General features: G+C 40.6%; 1 protein-coding gene across 2 annotated transcripts in view; it reads left to right on the top strand.

Moving 5' to 3' along the window:
• The window catches only part of F5 (coagulation factor V), a 40384-nt gene extending 29406 nt beyond the window's left edge, over window positions 1–10978 (top strand). The window contains exons 15-25 of one of the 2 annotated variants that reach the window (XR_014952863.1): window positions 86–319; window positions 806–1016; window positions 1817–1996; window positions 3057–3173; window positions 3686–3757; window positions 4823–4914; window positions 6159–6314; window positions 7232–7308; window positions 7460–7608; window positions 8385–8567; window positions 9376–10978. Coding sequence is in view for 1 of the 2 variants with exons in the window: in XM_021549100.4 (XP_021404775.2) it covers window positions 86–319; window positions 806–1016; window positions 1817–1996; window positions 3057–3173; window positions 3686–3757; window positions 4823–4914; window positions 6159–6314; window positions 7164–7308; window positions 7460–7608; window positions 8385–8567; window positions 9376–9564 (1728 nt within the window). In the remaining variant the exon portion in view is untranslated. Of the gene's footprint in view, window positions 1–85; window positions 320–805; window positions 1017–1816; window positions 1997–3056; window positions 3174–3685; window positions 3758–4822; window positions 4915–6158; window positions 6315–7163; window positions 7309–7459; window positions 7609–8384; window positions 8568–9375 lie in introns of both variants that reach the window. The other variant, XM_021549100.4, reaches the window with a different exon arrangement.
• The last annotated feature ends 3517 nt before the right edge of the window (window positions 10979–14495 follow it).

The raw sequence follows: 14495 nt of genomic DNA, 5'->3' as shown, positions 1-14495 counted from the left end.
TGACCTGGTTTGAGGTCATGGAAATTTAGTGTGTTGGGACTTTAGGCCTGAGTTTGCTGAACAGAATCTATTTTGGGTTTTTTAGGTTCATTTTAAGAATCTGGCATCCAGACCATATTCCCTCCATGCCCATGGAGTCCTCTATGAAAAGTCCTCTGAGGGAAGTGTTTATGATGATGAATCTACTGCTTGGTTTAAGGAAGATGAAGTTCAGCCAAATAACAGCTACATATATGTATGGTATGCAAACCAGCAATCGGGCCCTGTGCAGTCAGGAGCAGCTTGTCGGTCCTGGATCTACTACTCTGATTTAAACCTGGTAAGGGAATGAAAGTAGAAGTGGTGGTGTTGCTGGGGTTGATCACAGAATCGTAGAAACACTTGTGTTGTAGGCATCACCAGAGATCATTCAGTCCACCACTGCAACTCAAGCAGTGTTGGCTGGAGTAGTTTGTCCAGAACCAGTGTTCAGCTGGGTTTTGAATATCTCCAAATGATGTATGGCTGTAGAAGTGCAAGGTGCAGAACTCGTTTCTTGATAGCTGTCCTTTCTTTTGGGCTCAATGTTCCCATCTGATGTTTAATCTCTTGCATTCAGCTAAAGCAGGACATAAGGTATGGAAGATTTGAACTGGGCAATTCTGGTAGACTGAGCAGGGGAGAGTAAAGATAGAAGAGAGCAGTAATTCTGGGACTTACTTTGTATTTTTAGGGGTTGATGCATTCCTGCAGAATGCTATAGGGTTTTTTAACATCTTTTGGGAAATCCACTTTTACCTTTAAACATGAATTTATTACCTTCTAGGAGAAAGACATTCAGTCTGGTTTGATTGGACCAATACTGATCTGTGAAAAAGGAGCCTTCAGCAAATCAAACAGCAGCAGAACGAATACCCGAGACTTCTTCTTGCTTTTTATGGTCTTTGATGAAGAGAAAAGCTGGTACTTCAACAGACATTCTGGAAGGACTTGTAATGAGAAGACACAAGAAATGCAGCAATGCCACAAATTCTATGGTACTTATTTCATTTTCCCAAATATGCAGTTTATTGGGATAGAGGGTGTCAGGGGAACTATGTCAGCTCACAGTTCTTTTCAACATGCGTAAATCCCACATATTAGTTATGTGAATTTTTTTTGTTGTTATCCATTGTACCCATAGTAGTCATGGGTTTACATGTAAAAATTAGCAATGATGGGAAATTTGCTATTAAAATGAAGAAAGGACATATTAGACTGAAACTTTCAACAGAAAACTTCTCTATTGTATTCGCATACATATTCCGCCCATATTAAAAGAAAAAAAGAAACAAAGAAGTTTTCTTTGCAATAAGAAGCTAGTACGCTGACAACTTGCAAGAAATTTAACAATATTTTAATAATTTGACAAATCAGGTAGTTCTAATGAGGAATTTGAAGCAGCTGTAGGACAGCCCTTCATACACCTCTCTGTGGATATAGAGGTATGTCAGTTGTGCCTGTGGAATTGGGAGCTGCAGAAAGAGTTTTGGATAGCTGCCCTTTCTTTTGGGCCTGATATTCCCATCTTACATTTAAATCTTTTCCTGGCTGCCATGTTGCTACCAAGCTATTCTCAAATCTTCTGGTGAGCTCCCTGGATTTTCTGTATTGATGTACATAGACCATAAAGTAGACCATAAAGTATAGACCATAAAGTGTGTTGCACATTAAATTGGAAAAAAATATGGTTTTCCCAAGCGCATTGCTTCATTAAATATTTTGGTAATAATTAGTTTCTAATACTTTGAGACCAGTTTTGTGAGCAGTTTTCCTGACTAACAATCTTTTTTTTCAGCCATTAATGGGATTACCTACAATTTGCAAGGCTTGAGGATGTATGAAGGTGAAACAGTCCGATGGCACTTGATGAATATGGGTGGGCCAAAAGACATTCATGTTGTTCATTTTCATGGACAGACTTTCATAGAACAAGGAGAGCCAGAGTATCAGCTTGGTACATACACACTGCTCCCAGGTAAGCATCAGAGCAGAGTAAGTTCTAAGGGGTGATCTTTGCAGTCTGTCATTATCACACCAATTTAAAGGTCACCATATGGTGAGAGTTTAGGGGTTTTAACGTCTGGGTAAGTGATACAGAACAGAAAGAGCAACTGTGAGCCCTAGGAGAATTCTTATTCTTTCTCCAGGGAGAAATAGGCTGTAAGTATTCATTAGACTGCAGGATGAAGTCTTCTGCCTCATCATTGTCAGCAGTGCCAGTGTGCAATTAACAGCACTTATGAAGCCTGTATTGCCAGCTACAAGGGTTCAAGGAAAAAACAGACAAGGAGATCAAAATAATGGGACTGGCTTGGAATACTAGGAGTTTTAGTGAACAGTAGGGGTCGTTTATTCACTGTTTTATTTAATTATTTTTAAGGTAGTGCTTTTCACTGTGAAATCTACATATTTTTGTTTAAATGGGAACCAGAATTAGCTGGAATTACCTGAAGAATTGTCTGCAGCAACTAGGAATGTAAGAAAAGCAATGAGGACATGTCCTGTGCTTTCTAAAAAGTGCATCAAGAAACTGAAACCATATCTGCTTCCTGCTCAGTCCTTGACACTCCTGGGGCATGCAGAGAGGGCCCATACTTCTAATTTTCCCACTTCTACTTTTGGCTTCTTTTCATTACTGGAACAACACACTGGCACAGCAGGAGTAAGAATCATAACCAGCACCACAGACTTCACATCCCTGCATTATGTAATAAACACTGTTCACTACACTGTTCAGCACTGTAGTTAACATGCAGATATCTGCTGTTTACAGGCAGCCAAGGTTTTGAACTTTGCACCATCAGCAAAGGTTGGGTTTTCATCTGGCTACTTGATTCCAATCTCAGTCTCCAACTAGAACTAGCTTGCTAAGAAAAGAAATCACTGAGTTGGTGGAAGTTACTGCTCTTATTGCAATGTGTATTTAAATTTTCTGGATTAAGTCATAAGAAGGTCTTTGGTTTAAAATTCTCCATCACTGACATCAGCCTTGTAATGCCAATATTTCTGATACATTTCATTTCCTTTTTTTCAAGGCTTATTTAGAACAATTGAAATGAAACCACAGAGACCTGGCTGGTGGCTTTTAGACACTGAAGTGGGGGAATACCAGCAAGCAGGAATGCAGGCATCCTATTTGGTTATAGAGAAAGGTATGAAGTACAGTGGTTTTTGGCTGGGAAAGTCAAGCTATGAAGTCTTCTCTACCCTTTCAGGATTACTAGAAATAAATCTGGGAGATTGTTCTGCAAAAAAAAAAAAAAAAAAAGAAACAACTTTGGAAATTATCCACATTTAAGTACATGGTGGTGTGTTTACTGTAAATTTGCTCTAGAAGAAAAGATTTTTAGCTTCCAGCAATGCTACCTTTGAATTATTTAGCACACTACCTTTATTCCTTTAGCATACTAGCTTTGAATTTGAGGTTTCCCTACAGTGACCAGTGGATTAATGTGTTGATAGAAATTGCAGAGATTAATTTAGAGTTCTCTGGGAAGAGAGTGATGCTATAGAATTACTAGATAATAATAATAACAATTATTATAATTAATAGTGCACTAGAATTACACTGTTGTCCTGAGTGATGTTGACTTAGATTTCACCAGACTATATATTGGAATAGCCCTCATTTTCTTTAACAACAAACTTACTGTGCTCCCTTCAGAGTGCAGGATTCCAATGGGCCTGGCAAATGGAGTTATACTCGATTCGCAGATTGATGCTTCACATCACATAGGTGAGTTTATTGCTGAAAAGGTCCCTGAACACCCCCAGCAAAGTGTTGCAGTTCCGTCTTCTTTTGGCTTCCCCAACGTCTTTCAAGATCACTTCAGCAGTGAATCAGCTGTCAGGCTAAAAGTCTCTCCAGTGCTGCAAGCAGAGACTGGGAGTTCTGTTAGGTAGCCATCATCATTGTATTTTAAGTGTCACAGGTCTGCTATCAGTGACACAAGCTTGAGAGTCAGGGAGTGCTCTGTCTGTGGCCTGCTAGGTGATCAGGAACAAATCTAGTATTCTTCTTGTCCCTTGGGTTTCCTGCTTGAAAATAACACCAAGCATTCAAAAAGCTTGAGATTTGCATGTGGTATGAGATGTGAAAGGACAAAATATATCTGTTATGAAAGACCTGGGAACCCTAGCATCCAGAACAATTACAGAGTCTTTAATTTGTCAAGTTTATCTGAGGTACAAAATTGGGATCATGACTTAGAGAATTTTCTTAGAATTTTACATGAACAGTGTCAGATCAAGGTATACAAGTTACACACACATGGAAGAATGCCCATCCTTTCCCTTGAAATAAAAGCTAACTTACTTATTTTGTAAAACCTAATTTTTTTTTTTGATTTGACTTTCTTTGTTTCCCTATAGAATGTTATAAAGACTTGAAAGTTGTTTTGAAATTCTATTCCAGTGTTTAACTTGGAAACCTTTTTATGCACAGGGGAGCTCTCTTCCATGAATGTAGAGCACATTTTATGTCTGATCCTGCTGGGGGCCAAAACTTGTTTAGCAAACTCTTGACCCTGGTTTCAAATTAACAGACAGTATATTACTTAAAAGATTATTATTTTTGTCATTTTGCCAAATTTAAACCTTTGCAGGGTACAGATGACTTCCAGTTGCTGACCATGTCCAAATTATCCTAGACTATGGTTTTAGAGTCTCTTGTTTGTATTTTTTTAAATTTTTTTTAATCCTTTGGGGGGGGGGAATGGCACACTCAAAGCTAATAACAGCCTTAGTTTATGTTTTTTCAATGCCTCTTAAAATTCTTGCTTTATTCATATTTTCTGTCTAGACTATTGGGAACCTAAGTTAGCCCGGTTAAATAATTATGGAACATACAATGCTTGGAGTACTACAGTGGAGGAAGAACTCCCTTGGATCCAGGTAAAGTACAACATCATTGAGTTATGATTTTCGTACAGCTTATTTTAGAAGGTCAGACTGCTCTTGTCACTGAGAAGACTATTGGGGAAGACTGAAAAGATGTGGCAAGATTGTTGATGCCATGAACTGTTCTTTTTCCCTGGGGTAACTCAGTGTCTGTTGCTGTTTGACTGGACAGTTACCATCACAATTTAGATTGTAACTGTTTTGTAGATAAATTGAGTAGTTCCTTCTACTACTTTATTTTTCCTTTGTCTACCTAACAGTACATATTCGTACGTATATGTTTGTTAAGTGGTCATTTAAAGTGTAATATCTTCAAGCCTTGATTTAGATAGTTTTTTGTTTGATTTGTATGCTGCTGTCCCACTTGACAAAGCTCTGTTGTCTTCACAGGGAAACTAAGCTTATAATTATGACTTCAAGCTCTCTGTCATTCAATCACCTCACTTCTGTGTTTTTCTGCCATCCCAATGACTTTTGTACTACATAGCCAGTTTGCACCAAGTTTGGGGAGAATAGTTGATTTATTATAAATCTCATTAAAATTGGAAGATAAGTTCAGCGGTGGCTGTTGCGTTTGACTTGGTACCACTTGACATACTGTCAAGTTAGTGGAAGTGATGTAGGGGGAGAAGATTGAGAGATCTGATGTGGAACTGGAAATAACATTGGGAAGATAAAGAATTTAACAGGGGCTGTGGTGGTGACAAGCTGAGCTTACTGCAGTGAAGCATGCAGAAGTGTGGAGGGCATGTCCCAAAGAATGAGTTTCACTGCTGACGGGCCCACCTTCCAGATTTGTTTTTATGTGCTAAGTGCTTAGACATGGTATGAGCAAGAGTGGTGGCTTTTCAGCATTTCAGAATACCATGTGCCTTTCTGCAGCCTACACATCGAAAATTAGAGGTGGCTTCTAAAAGTGTGAGCCTTTAATTTCTCTGTGTTCCTTGACCTATCTGTAAAATGGGGCAAGGGGGAGTTGTTCCTACCACAGACACACAGATTCTTTTGAGGGGCCTTTGTGATGCAGTGCTGAACCCTGTAAAATGGCCTCTGAAATTAAATTCACACGAAAACCACAAATTAAGTGAGAAAGCATTAATTAGATACATCTCTGATAGATACTCTGATATCTATTATTCCTTTAGAGAATGTTAGTGTTGTGCATATTAAAATGCCAAAGAATTATATGGGTTTTGCTGTGCATTATTGACTTTGTAAACACTCTTTGCTGTTCCTAGGTTGACTTTCGAAGACAAGTTTTGCTCACTGGGATACAGACACAGGGAGCCAAGCAGTTTTTTAAGTCCTTGTACATCCAGAAGTATTTTCTTGTTTACAGCAAAGACAAACGGACATGGAACACCTTCAAAGGAGACAGCTCGCCAACAGGAAAGGTCTGTCTGTGCCATGGGGGTTGCAACAACCTAAGCAGCAGCACTGAGTGATGCAGTGGGTCTTATTTAATGTTAAGAAAGAGTGGAAAAAATTATGGCCTTTGGAGCCCTAACAGGTACATCTTGAAGCCCCAAAGGGCATTTACCAAACCAATGAAATTCAGACTAGAAGACAAATTGTAAGGCGAGGCACTGCCTGGACTTGATTTGGACTGGCCTTGTGACCTTGACTGTGTGGAGTCTGGCTTTCTCACAGGCATCTCTCCCTACTATTATTTCCTAAGCTCATGGCAGTTTTAGAAGGAAGCAGGAAGCTGAACTAAAAACCAAGCCCTTACCTCATTTGGGATTAGATTCTGCTTCTCATCCCTTGCTTTGATCTGTCCCAGGAGCTGAATGTTGCACTGTCTGATTTGCTTGCAGAAGGCCTGTGTGGTGAGTGTGGTTGTACACCAAAAGAGATTCATCTTACACCCAGCTGCTCCAGCCCCACCTATTACAGCTCCCCTCAATTTACACTGAAGTTTCTGTGGTACAACTCCCAGCCTGTTGTCTTTTACCTCTCCTTTTGCCTCTTTGCTGATGTATTTTTATAGACTTACATAAAAAAAAAAGGATGCTTATTTAAACTGAGCCCTTCAGACACTTCCAAATATGCTAAGATGGGACCATGAGATATTTCAAATAGCCCTGCAGCATAGGCTGTGCTGTCACTGTGGATAGGGCTAAGGGCATAAAAAAGTTTATATTTGTAACAGAGCAGGCTTTCAGCATCTAAACTTATGTTTGCACTAAATTATGTGTGGGTTTTTTTCTATTTTTTTTTTGTTTTTTTTTTCTTTTAAACAGATTTTTGAAGGTAATTTCAATGCCTATGAGGTAAAAGAGAACATCATTGATCCCCCTATTATTGCTAGGTACATTAGACTCTACCCCACCGAAGTCTACAACAGGCCTACTCTTCGCATGGAGCTTCTGGGCTGTGAAGTAGATGGTAAGAATTGGTCAGCTGCTTCCATTCTGACAAATTTTTTGCCTAATACTTTAAATGAAACTAAAACTGTGGGTCTTCTCCATTCCAACATTGTTGCTTTCACTGTGGCTACTTGGGTGTACTGGAGATGATGCAGTGCTCCTCTCAACAGGTTGCTCTTTGCCACTTGGAATGGAAAGTGGAGAGATCAAGAATACCCAGATCACAGCCTCATCTACTAAGACATCCTGGTTTAACACATGGGATGCTTCACTTGCTCGTCTCAATCAGAATGGAAAGATGAATGCCTGGCGAGCCAAGGTAACAAAGAACAACAGGAAAGGCAGCAGGGGCAGCTGGTTAATAAACTGGTGCTGCCTGTGTGGTTGTGGTGCTTCCTGCATGCTCTGGCCAGTGCTGAGCATTATAGGGTCACTTCACAACCATCCTTTGGGAAGAGCACCACTCAACTTCTCAGCAGAAAACTTGTTGAGCTTCTGGCAACAGCAGTGAAATAGTTTGAGAGATGGATGGTCTCCTCTGGGCCACAGTCTGCAGAACTTCCCTGTGGGAATAGCCTTTTTAATTTCAGGAGATGAGTGCAATTTGAATATTTGTCTCTAAGGGGTTAAAGAATCTCATTCTGGGTTGACTTATAGGCGATGCAGCCTAGTGGATCTGGGGGTGGGTGACCTTTCAGCAAGGCATGTGAGCTTCTGTGTCTTTGAAATGGAGCTGCATTTCTTCACAAAGCACCTTGAGATTTGCTGGAAGCTGCTCTTTTGTATAAGCATTTGGTATTAGTATTATGTTAGATTTTAACATATTGGAGGTAAATCTCTGTTATAATTCATTGTGTATTGGAAATTAAAGCATAAATCTTCAGACTCCAAATACACTACCTGCAGTGATGAAGTTAATTATATAGGTCACGAAGAATGCTTGTGACTTGCCTCAGCTTTATTCTTCTGGACTTCTTTGATACAGTTTTGATGCATTTTGATACAGTTTTAACTACCTGTAAAGAAGATTTTTCACTTAAGCAAATACAGACATTTACATGCTTGCTAATACAAAAACTTTCATATCAATTGTAGTTTAACAACAACCAACAGTGGCTGCAAATTGATCTCCTCACAGTAAAGAAGATCACTGCTATTGCTACACAGGGGGTGACATCCATGTCAGCCGAAAACTTTGTGAAAACCTATGTTCTTCTGTACAGCAATGAAGGCTCTGAGTGGAAATCCTACACAGAGGGTTCAAGCTCAGTGCCAAAGGTATCACTGTCAGCCCAGGCAATGGAATTGTTTTGTTGTGTTGAATTGAGTTGTTTGGTTTTAGGTGCTGGACACAGTCAAGGCTCACAGGCAGAATTCCCTGTCAAATTGATATTCTCACTGGACTGTAAAGTGCTAGGGGAGCTGGGGTTACTACAGATAATGTCACAGTATCCATCTGATTTTAGTCATCATGATTAATCATAATAAAATGAATGAACACTGTATCTGCAGAGAATGCAGCCAACATTGTGATAAAAGGAGCTGACACTGTAAAGGAGAACATTTAGTTTGAATGCACAAGGACATTTAATTTGAGTGAATAATGGATTCCCCGGGGCCTGTTCTTGGGTTTTATTTTTGCCCTGATATTTTAAGTGAAATTAATGTTAGTGAGCAGTATTGCTATAGCAGAACTGGGTAACTTCAGGTACCCACAAAGCAGACACAGTACTTTGTATTTTTTCATGTATTACGTTACACCAACCTAACCCACAAGAACTATTACCAGTGGTGAAATAAGGGGAGTTTGGGTGTTTGGTCCATTAGAAATTAGAATGGCAAATTTTCTGGTATGGATGGAAACAGAGGCTGTTTCATCCACTCAGACTCAGCTATTGCTGGCCTGAACTACTTTCCACCCAGCACATTAGGAAGAGACTTGTTGTGGTCTTATTTAAAACCAGAAATGAGCCAGTTCATCTACCCTGGGTGTGACTAATGCAACGGCTTGGAAATGTTGTAAAGAGAAAATGCAGGGTTTTTGTGAAATGCCACCTTTTAACTGATTGTGTTTGTGTATTTGCAGGTTTTCTTGGGTAATGCAAACAGCAATGGGCATGTCAAGAATTTTTTTAACCCGCCCATCCTGTCCAGGTTCATCCGCATTGTTCCAAAAACATGGTACCGTGGGATTGCCCTTCGGGTAGAACTCTATGGCTGTAATTTTGGTGGGGGTCTGGCTGTGAAAAGGATTGATGAGTCTGGGAGCTCTTAACCTGCCAGCAGTCATCATGCAGAACAACCTATTTGTTAAGAAGCCCTTAAAACAGTCACACAGTTTGGATGTGTGCTTTGTCAAAGGAACATAATGTTTTACCAGCAGGATTGAGAGATTTCTCTGGCAGGTATTTCATTCCTACAAATACACACTTTAGAAAACAGCCTCTTTTCCCTGGGAATGGCCCTTTTCAGCTTCTTTTCTCTGGAAGAAATAGTAGTCCCTTCTGATTAGTATTATCACTTCTTCATTATAACCAGTACTCTGTCTTACTTTTTACTTAATTTTAAGTCCTAAATCCCTAGGAATGGAGACTCTGGCTTTGATCCTGAGCCCTGACTGTCTCAGTTATATAATGCTTTTGCAGCACAGGTGAGGAATAGAAAGCTATAGCAGGTGGATGTTTTCCATAGATAAGGCTGAGAGGGAAAACCACTGCTCATCTGGAGCCTGTGGTGCTGCGTTCCAGCAGTGCCTTGGTGAGAAATGATTGTAGGGGTGGCCTCTCCTCCACATGTCTTTCACCTACACTGTGTCAGAGGCAGGACATGTCTCAGCACTGAGGTATGTGCAACCCCTTCTCCGAGAATGTGTGTTGGCATTGTTGGTTTGGTTCTTGCATACTCAGCACACCTGAATGATGTGGATTTCACAGAATTCATCTTCAGTGCCCTAGAAAGGAAAAAAAAAAGGGGGTCAGCAGTGCCTTTCCATCCCAGAAAGGAGTAGGGAAGTGATTTAACCTAGCAGGTCATAGAACAGCAGTTGGAGAACCAAAATAAGAATTCAGAACTCCTGGTTCTCAGTCCCATATACACTTTTAGATTGTTGGGACAGGGAGCTCCCTTGATGAGGAAAGCTTTGAGAACTGCAGCTGTTCGGTGACAGTGCAGCCTGGGGGTGGTAGAGGAGGGTTAGATGAAACTGGGTTACAGAAACAGCTGCATCTTCTCTTAAAATTTGACAATGCTTTCACTAATGGAAATACTCTTGTGCATAGATTTTACATGGATTTTTCCCAGGATAACTACATCTGAAAATAGATACACAGTCCATGAACTTATTATTCCAGCAGAATTTTAGCTAAGCTTTCAGTAGTGTTCTGGACTTTTATCCTGTTAATCATTTATTTGCAGCACTTCAATTATCACACTAGGTACCATTCGGCAGGCTGGATTTTTAAAGCAGTTTGTCTTTGAACCTTGGATGGTGTTAGCCAGTTTTATTTCAGTAGTTTTTAATTTCCTTCTCTTACAGAGGATGATGCATTTTAAAGAGAAGGTATAGAACAGGAGTGAAAAAGTGTAAAAACTAAACAAATATGTTCTTCTATTTTTTTCCCCTTTTTTTACTATGTCACAAACTGTTGTAATTTTCCACTGAAAAATAAAGATAATATTGTAGCATGAAAGGCATCAACATTTTATTTTGTATATTTGCCTCTACAGTAGTGGCTCTGGTAATAGTGAAGGTTTGCAACAGGAAAGTAAAATTTTCAGTGCCAGTAAAAATTAATTTCACATGGTGAAACAGTATGAGTAATTGCTTCATCTTTAAAGGTTGGTTTATTAGTATTATGTAATTGTGCTTAATTTATTTTTGTTTGACACCACCATGAAATTGCAACACAAGCTATATTCACTAAAAAAAGAAGAAAGACATGTAAACTTTGGAATGAGGTTTTACCTTGGAAAACAGTCAGCAGAACCAAGTTTTTATGTAATGACTGTGAAATTATTTTTTAGAAGGCAGTGATCTTCAATGTTCTAAATAAATAATTAGTTTTTTATATATACATATATATACTCATACATATGTGTAATTCTGTGTAAAATTACATAACTGCAAAACTGATTTCAGGAGCATGACACAGTCCATCTGCCTCAATTTTACAAGCTGAAGATTCTGCTTCTGCTTACTAGTGAACAGTACTTTGGTTAACTGGGATCAGCTGTCCTTGCATTTCCTCTCCAGCCCTTTGTCCATGCCCAGCCTACTCACTGGCAGGGCAGAGAGGTTAAAAGCTAAGGCCTTGACATCTAAAACACCCTGGTGTTATGAACACTGCCCTAGTCACAAATCTGAGCCACAACACCCTCTGGGCAACTGTGATGGGAATTAGCCCCATTCCAGTGGTGTTCCAGCCTGCCCGGTAGAGCAGGGATGTCTGGGCCCTCAGATATGTGGCCATTGCTGATAACAAAATGGTTCCTTGCACAGCAGAGTAAGATGACAATGCTATAATAAACAGCAAAAGTCCAAACCAGTCACTAATGTGCCAGACTCTTATATACTACAAAGCAAAAAATATGAACTCCTGCCAATAAGAGGTGTAAATTCTACTTAGCACACTCCGATCAGGGCTGTTAACTCAAAATCCTCTTGTCTCACACTGGACACCAAAAAGGACTGAAGTAGGTTGGCCCCAGCTGGCAGCCAGTCACTTGATGGCTTTCCCCTGGCAGGCTGGGGGAGAGGATTGGAAGAGCAAAAAGAGAGGAAACTTGCAGATTGATATAAAGGCGGTTTGATAGGCAAATCAAAGCTGCACATGCAAGTAAGGCAAAATAAGGAATTAATTTGCCACTTCTCATCAATGGGCAAGTGTTCAGCTTCTTCCAGTCAACCAGGGCCTCGACACACCTGACAATTGCTTGGGAAGACAAAGACCATAACTCTGAACACTCCCCCTTCATCCTTCTCCTTTCCCCCTGCATTTCCTGCTGAGCACAGTGTCACACGGTCTGGGATATTACATCCCCTGGCTCAGCTGTGTCCTCTCCCAGCCTCTTGTGCAGCCCCAGCCTCCTGAGAGGTGGGGCAGGATGGGGAAAAGAAAAGGCCTTGATGCTGAGCAAACACTGCCAGTACCAGCTAAAACAATGTGTTATCAGTGCTAGTGTAGTCAAAAAACCACAGCACAGCACTATACAGGCTGCTGTGAAGAAAATTAACTCTATCCTAGCAGGAACATATACACAAAGTATTTTAATTTTATTTAGCAGCCATCTTAGATTTTTGCCAACACTTTTGAAAATCTGTGGTTAAAACAGTCAGTCCTGCACAACCTTTTACACACTGTGGAGTGAAATCTGTGAATGTTGAGATTATTTGCAAAATACACACAGAGAGCAGTTTTCTCAGAGATTAAAGATGTATGTGACAGCATGAAGGTTAACAAACATAAACTCTTGGACTGAGGGAGAAATGTGGTGCCAAAGTTCAGTGTAATACAGCAAATAATTTCTTCAAAATCTGGATGGATGCCTTCACATTGGCCTTTCGATCCAAAGGTCCAAAGTCAACTGCTTTTAGCCCCAAACAGCATCACAATGGAGTTGCTGCCCGCTAATGCTCATTCCAGCTTCCAAGAGGCTGCAGGGTGTCCGAAGTTGACCATCTGCAAGCGACAATAGCACATGGATGACTGTGCTTTGAAGCCTTGTGCTTCACTCACAACCACCTTTACCAGGTGCAACCAAGTGTTTCCATTTTTTTTCCAGAGGTATTGGCAGAGGTGGTCCTTAGACAGACAGTGAAACTGGTTGTGTCTGCACTTGGCTTGGCAAGGAGTTGGAACTGTGTGTGAAGACAGTTGAGCATCTCTGAAATAGATACTGACAGCAGCACCACAGTAGTTTTTTCAGAGCCTAATGCAGAAGTCCAGTATCCAGACAGCTTTGTACAGGATAAAGATGCAGGCAGTCTCATGTGGATGGGTACAGACACCTCTTCCTTTTAGAGGAGATGTAACCTCCATTTTTGCCAGTTTTTCTGCTGGTTGTTCTGCAAGTAATACCTGCACTGCAGGGATACCTGCACTGAGGCTGGGACAGCTCACCTTCGCCAAGGTTCTACAGACTGGATGGTTCCCTCCACACTGCTGGCATAGCAAAGCATGGTGGAGAGAAAGCTGCATATTACCCATGGATTAGAGCTAATGCAGATCCTGTTTCCACATCCACTCAGAAACCTGAACTGTGCATCAGCACAGATGCAAAGGCGAATCTGGGCTTTGGGGGCTCTTCTTACATTAGAGATGTCTGTGAGGGTGCATGACAAGAGTATGTCTGAGTGAAGTGCCAAGAAAGCTCTGCAGAAAAAGCATCAAATGGGTATGTAGTCAGGACTCCAGACAAATAACCAATGTTTGAGCATCCTCCGGTGCCCCTTGAAATGGCCATAAACACTGGTGGATTGATCAGAATTTTAGGAAGGTGGTAAGGGACAAAAGGAGGGCTTGCAACTTCACAAGCACTCACAAGGTGTCTTTGTCATGACAGGAGATTTTTTTGGCACATACCTGAGAGAGGAAGAGAAAGGCTCTGCCCGTGCCCACATATGTGCTAGGGAAGACTGTTGATCAATGTTACTATGAAGTACCACAGAAATTAGATGCAGCACTGTCCTATATGGACCAACTGCTGTTTTGTATGAATCAGTTACTCCTCTTAATCAGTGTAAAATATTCTTCTTGCTCTGTTTACTCCTGCTAGCTCTGCATCATAACCACCTACACTTTCCTATCATTACTGTGCCCCATTCTCCATTTGTTTGTTACACCCAGTGCTTTATCATACTTTAATTACAATCTCCTCCAGGCAGGGACTCCATCTTGAATGTTTGTACAGCACTCTCCAAAACAGGCCATGGGATCATTCTCAGGGTTCCCGGGCACATCTGTAACACCATTCCTAACAGGAGCAACACTGTGTTAAGCCCACTGTCATCTACATAGACCAAGCACCAAATAATTCAGACCAACCTATTTGCTCCTTCATTTAATAAAAGTACAGGGTATGTTTCTTCTAAGTGCTTGTTTTTCATTGTAACATCACTATTGTCCTCTTTTCACTTCCCATGAAAATTTTTCCACTGTTTGTAGCATACTTGAATGTCTTTTCCATTTTTTCCTCATGTAGCTGACT

This window comes from Lonchura striata, chromosome 1 (assembly GCF_050655825.1).
Source record: "Lonchura striata isolate lonStrDom1 chromosome 1, ASM5065582v1, whole genome shotgun sequence".
In the NCBI taxonomy this organism is placed as follows: domain Eukaryota; kingdom Metazoa; phylum Chordata; class Aves; order Passeriformes; family Estrildidae; genus Lonchura; species Lonchura striata.
The sequence above is the reverse complement of the archived record's forward strand: the minus strand, read 5'-3'. Positions and strand labels throughout refer to the sequence as shown.